The sequence below is a fragment of the Lagopus muta genome, chromosome 10 (assembly GCF_023343835.1).
Source record: "Lagopus muta isolate bLagMut1 chromosome 10, bLagMut1 primary, whole genome shotgun sequence".
Taxonomy (NCBI): Eukaryota; Metazoa; Chordata; class Aves; order Galliformes; family Phasianidae; genus Lagopus; species Lagopus muta.
The window spans coordinates 13,663,432-13,669,690 of NC_064442.1; the positions used below are offsets into that span (position 1 = coordinate 13,663,432).

Genomic DNA, 6,259 nt, shown 5'->3' on the forward strand with positions numbered 1-6,259 from the left:
GCTGGATTGAACAATAAATATTTGACCTCTACTCATATCAAGCTGTTTTGAAATTAGGCATCATCTGGCAGGGTTTCCACCCCCCAGATCAGGCTGACCAAGGGCCCCAGCCAACCTGGCTGCAAACACTCTTAAGGATGGGACATCCACAGCTTCTCCAGGCAGCCTGTACCATGGCCTCACCGTGTAAATAATTCCTTCCTTACAGATATTAGGAGGAAATCCTTGCCCAAAGAGTCAGTCTATGGATGCCCAAGCCGTGAAGGCAGCAAAGGCCAAGTTGGTTGGAGTCCGGGCAGCCTGATCTGGAGGCTGGCAACCCTGCTAACAGTAATGGCATGGAACTTGGATGATCGTTAAGGTCCCTTCCAACCCAAGCCATTCTGTGATTCTACGCTGTTGAATTTAAAAAGCTGAAATGCTAAGTTTAACAAAAGGAACGCATTCCAGTAGTTATCAGGTGTTCCTTAAGGCTGTCAGCCGTAGGGCAGTTTCACCCTGCTGCTTCTCACTCCCACCTCATACTGCAGCAAAAAGCCACAGAACAGCTCACCCATTCCATGACTGCATAAGTCCTTCTGAAACCCCACCATCAACTAGATATAGATATTGACTGGATTAAAAATAAACCAGCAAAAAAGAGCACACATATTGCTGAGCTGCACACAGCTGCACGGCCTCACCAGCAGACATAAGAAGGGCACAATGGCTGAAAGAGGAATATTTGCACAAGTGTCACCATCACATGCTCTGCTGCATCAAAGTGCCTGAACAGCACAAAACAAATGTATTTAATGTCAGTGCTAGCATTTTTCCCCCTCCAAAGAAATCAAAGCTGTCAAGAGAAAAAAGAAAAAAAAAAAAAAAAAAAAGAGGGAAATAACTTCTCAAAGAGCTCAGAAAAGCATATAACATTTCAGGATGCGAGCAGTGTGATTCATATTGGTAACCAGCCATTAGAAATCCCAGCAGACAGCCCTGCTGCCAGCTGGTTACACAGAGCTACCTGCTGAAGGGTCACCAACTGCTGCCTGCAGAGAGCTCTGAGTCGGAGCAGTACTTGCAAAACAACAATCTTCACTGGCTGGATTGTAATGGCTGCGTAAGGACAATCACAGAAGTACTCACGTAATCAAAACCACAACAGTAGTAGCCTGAACTGCTCACAGAAGAGGATAAATTGTTAATTCCTTCAGTTTGAAAAAGTAAAATTGGTTGAGCTTGTTACCATTTCCTAGTTACACGTATTGACAAGAACCATATTTCGATTCAATCCTTTCGTTGGAAGGGAACCGCTGGGGCCCGCTGCAAACTGACCGTGGGGAGAGGTGCGCTGATCCGAGCAGCACCGGCAGCGGTCAGGCAGCTCTGGCACCAGGCAGCCCCGGCCTCACCCAGCGCCCAGCAGCAGCTGCACAGCAATCACAGCCGGGAGCCCACAGGTGCCACAATCACCCTGACGAAAGGAGTGCCGCGAAACAAAGGTGAGGGCAAAGGCCGATTGCAATCTCCAAGTAAACAATCAGCTCACGGCCGGCATGCCGGGCTCTCCCAACCAAAGCCCGTCACCAAGAGCAGGGCTGCAGCGAGCGAGGAGCCATCCCATCCCATCCCATCCGTGGGGCAGGAATCCCGGCTCCCCGAGCCCCGCAGCGCTGTATTTGCACAGCGAACGGCAGAGCCTCGACCGCCGCCGGCACAGGTGTGCGGGGCCGCGCCTGGGCAGGTGGGGCCGGGAGGGGGGAGGGGACGTCAGCGCGCACCCCGAGCTGTAGCAACAGGAAGGAGCACAAAAGTTTTTCTTTTTAGAGTGCCTTTGCTCAGATCTTCAGGGCTCCGCTTCAGAACCACGCTCATAACCAATGACTCACTTCCAGCCCGGTTAGTTACCATACCGGAGTTCTTGCTCCTTACTCCAAGTCCTCCCGCACGGGGTATCGGAGTCACACCTGCGTTACTCCATTCCGAAACCTATGACGAACCGGCAGGAGCCGGCGGCGACCAGCAAGACAAACTCGGCTGAGGACCCGGCCCGCCCGGCCCGCCGCGCCCCTCGCCCCCACCCGGCAGCTCGCTGCGCGGACCGTCCCCGGCACGGCACGGGGGGCACGCGGACCCGGCACACCCCGGCGCCCCGGCAAGGGAGCTCCGAGCCCCGCCGGTGCCGCCCCTCGCCGGCCGCGGGTCTCGGCTCGACGGCGGCACCGCGCGCACCCCGCCTCCCCCCGGCGGGACCCCGCGAAACGAACTGCCCCGGCCCGCGCCTACCATCGCGGCTCCCGCGCTGCGCTGCCCACGGCTCCGCTCAGACGCGCCGGCGCCCCGGGACGGACGAGGCCGGCGGCGGGCCCGCCCCCCGGGCGCGGGGCGGTGCGGACGGGTGGGGCGGGGAGCGCCGGGGCTCGCGGCAGACGGGGCAGGGCCGAACGGCGCGGGCGGCTTGCCCCTTCCTGGCCGCGCGGGCGCCGTGTCCATAAATGGAGAACTCGGCACGGCGCAGCCAATGGCCGCGCGCCGGAACGTCATTCCCTGAGGGAATCCCGACGCGGCCCCTCGCGCCCCGCCCGTTGCCCGCCGCCCGGCGGGGTCCGGGGGCACCGGCAGCGCCGTGCCCTCCTCTCCTTCCACGTGAACGACCCGCGGGGCGGCACGTCTCAGCCCGCCGGAAAGCACTCAACTTTTTGCCGCGCGCCCCTCGCGAGCGGAAAAGCCGAGCAGCTCCCGGGCCGCCTGCAGCGGCGATACCGCACCCGGCGGTCGGAGCGCCCAGCAGCCCCTCACCGTCCGTCCGTCCCGGAGCGCTCGGCAAAGCGCGCCCAACAGGTGCATGGCTTCTTATTTTTGCATCGTTTTCTATTGCTGGCAGTAAGCAGAGAGCAAAAGCCGCACGGGGGTGCCTGGCGCTGCATAGGGGCTGTGACGAAAAACAGCGAAGAGCCGCAAGCACCCAGAGAGCAGGAATAGGGGAGGCATGACAAAGAGAACCTACATCAGCATTACTGGTTTTTCTGTTTGCTTCCGATGCGGGTGTTTTTAATGCCTGGTTTGCAGTTGCGTGTAGGTACAGACAGGCACCTTTGTAACAAGTTATGAAAAAAAGCACAGAAATGACATTGCAGAACACTCAAGAAGTGTCTCAGCACAGGACAGCCAGCTGAGAGCAGCGCTGCTGGGGCCCAGTTGCTCCCAAGGCACTCCCAGAGGACTACTAAGAAAAATTTTAGGGCCAAAGTTGTCCTTACTCTACTTTGCACCAACCTTTGCCCTTTGCGCACCAAGTACACTCTATTTCACAATAAACACTTTTTGTGCTTTTAAATGTAGTGGTTTACTTCTGCTTGTTTTAATGATAAATATGGAATTCCCAGGCTGGCTGTGTGGAGTGAATAACACTTTTTCACCACCCAGATCAGCAGCAGGGGAGGCATTTCCCTTACGATGTCCTCAGTGTGCAGAGCGGCCAGCGTGCCTGAACTGCTTGGCCAACCTGCACTGCACTCAGCTGGGGAATGATAGAGTTGCTCAGGTTGTAAAAGACCTTAAAGATTGAGTCCAACCACAACCTAACCATACTGCCCTAACAACCACTGCTAAATCATGTCCCTGAGCACAACATCCAAATGGTTTTTAAACACATCCAGGGATGGTGACTCAACCACCTCCCTGAGGAGCCTATTCCAGTGCTTAACAACCCTTTTTGTAAAGAAGCTTTTCCTGATATCCAATCTAAACTTACCTTGGCACTTACCTTGAGGCCATTTCCCCTCATCCTGTCACCAGTGAGCAGAGACCAACCCTGCTCTCTCTGCAGTCACCTTTCAGATATTGGAAGAGAGCAATACGGTCTCCCCTCAGCCTCCTCTTCCCAGACTAAACAGCCCCAGTTCCTTCAGTCTCTCCTCATAGGACACATTCTCCAAGCCCTTCACAAGCCTTGTTGCCCTTCTTTGGACCTGCTCCAGCACCTCAATGTCCTCTGTGCACTGAGGCGCCCAAAACTGAACACGGTACTCAAGGTGAGGCCTCACCAGTGCCGAGTACAGGGGCAGGGTGACTTCCCTAGTCCTGCTCACCACAGCATCCCTGATACAAGCCAGGATGCCATTGGCCCTCTTGGCCACCTGGGCACACTGCTGCCTCATATTCAGCCAACTGTCCATCAGTTCACCAAGGCCCCTTTCCATCAGGCAGCTTTCCAGCCACTCGCATCTGAAGGGGCTCCAGCAGAGCTAAGTAGGAGTCTGCATGAGGAGAACCCACCCACCTCCGCCCACTGCTGCCTGCACACAGCCAGCAGCTCTGGGTGGGAGCTGGGCTCGTGCTTAGCGGCTACAGACTGAACTGTTGGCAAAGGTACCACCTGTGGAGCACAGTGGAATGCAGCTGCCCCTGCTCTTCCTTCTAAAAAAGTGTTCTGTGTCTTCAGAAAGAAAGAGCTCTACTGTGAGTGATCAATCTGGAAAAGATCTGAAACTGTAATGCACAGGCACTGCCCTGACCTTTAATTGACAAACACAGAAGTCAGTGAGGAAAAAAATAAAGACATTACTGCTTTTCAAATATATTTAGAGTAAGTTTTCCAAATGCTGCATTTCTGTTCCATTGATCAGAATAATTTCATTAATCATCTAATTAAAGCCTGTAGGCCACTAAAAATGGCTTAATGACATTACCAAGAAATCATCCACACAGTTAGAAAACCACAAAGCTGTTTTTTCTTAGAAAGATGAAGGATAGGAAAACAAATGGCATTAGACTGAGGACATTTAACAAATTCATCGCAGATACTTCTGCTGGATCTGCTTTCCAAAGAATGAACACAGACTTCATCAGTCTTCACATTTTCTGCTAAAATGCAGCTGGCTTCATTCTGCCCTCGGTTACGCTCTGCGGTGTAGAGTGCTACTTACAGAAAATGAAATAAGGATTCAACACTTCTTGTGAAATACAGGGAGAAATAAATGGCAAATACAAAACAAAACCAGAAGGTCTGACATTAAATGCAGCATCACATCAGTGACTAGGACAGGCTTTCTGTGCAGGACAGCAGCAGTGAAACTCTCCTTTCTCTAACATTGCATCCCCCTGCTCTGCTGGCCTCACACTAAGGAAGCACACTGCTCGATGTGCTTGGTACCACATTCAAGGTGCCCTCTGACATATCATCAGAGGAACACAGGAACGAGGCCAGCAGCCTCCTTCACCTCTGTTTCTCTGAGGAGAATCTCATAGCTCTTTTGCTCTAGGGCTCATTAAGAGAAGCTTCAGACTCAAGAGAGACTCCAGATTCACGGAGGTGAATATTTCTCCATCTGCAAACCAGGCAGTATGAATGGGTGTTATTCTCAGGGCTAATAGGAACCTTCAAGAAAATAAATCTGTTTGTTCATTATCAATTACACTGAAGATATAATTACATCAACTACAAGAGCTTAGCACTGCTTTAGTTAGAAGCATCAGGGAAGCCATGTGACTATACTGACAGCAGCTTCTGTACAGGTCAGAGGGATGCTCTCACCGGTGCCCTGTTCCCAGCAGCCTGGCTGCAGGGCCTGCACTGCTGTGTGCTGCTGCCAGGGCAAAGCCTGCACAGAGAGGCACTGAGCACAGGCACACGACTCAATGCTAACAACATGCTGCAGGAAGGACACAAACTCTGTCTTTAAAACAAAATAGCCTAAGCTGATCTACTGTGGGTGACGTTTTGCTCAGCTCTTACAGTCACATACATAGACAAGAGAACACAATATATACAGGCAGTTCTTTAATAAGAAAAATCCTGGACCAGGTGCATGACAACCACACAGCTGTGTGCAGTTAGCAAGGCATTTGCAGGGCTAGAGACAGCACCTGTGTACCCAATGAGGGCAGCAGAAGGTCGGTGTTGGGAACTGACAACAGCCCCTGTGGGGAAAACCAACACGGGGCAAAGCAGAGCTCTTGCACATTGCTGCATGGTGGGTGAGCAGCAACACAAATGGAAGCAGGTGGGGTTCTGATTGGGTGTAAAGGGAACATCTCCCCGTGTGCTGCCAGCAGGCTGTGCAGCCGCTACCCCGGTGGCTTTTAGCAGGAGCAGGCCCTGGCCCAAAGGGTGCAGCTACATGGAACAGAAGCTGGATAAGAGCCCTCCAGAGGTGGGGTGGCACCACGTTAGTCACAGGCTGTTCCAAAAGCACCCACGGTGTGTTTTTGTCTCTAGCCTCTAACCCTAATACATATTGACCCCTTTACTTTAAGAACTGCAGGTTAGCCCCTG

General features: G+C 53.3%; 1 protein-coding gene across 2 annotated transcripts in view; it reads right to left on the reverse strand.

Annotated features, from left to right (window-relative positions):
• Nucleotides 1-6,259, reverse strand: part of MYO1E (myosin IE) — a 145,383-nt gene that overhangs the window by 82,155 nt on the left and 56,969 nt on the right. The window contains exon 1 of one of the 2 annotated variants that reach the window (XM_048955682.1): nucleotides 2,269-2,526. The exons of the other annotated variant lie outside the window; for it this stretch is intronic. Within the exon in view, the coding sequence (XP_048811639.1) occupies nucleotides 2,269-2,526 (258 nt within the window). Of the gene's footprint in view, nucleotides 1-2,268; nucleotides 2,527-6,259 lie in introns of those variants that run through there. 2 annotated transcript variants of the gene reach the window in all.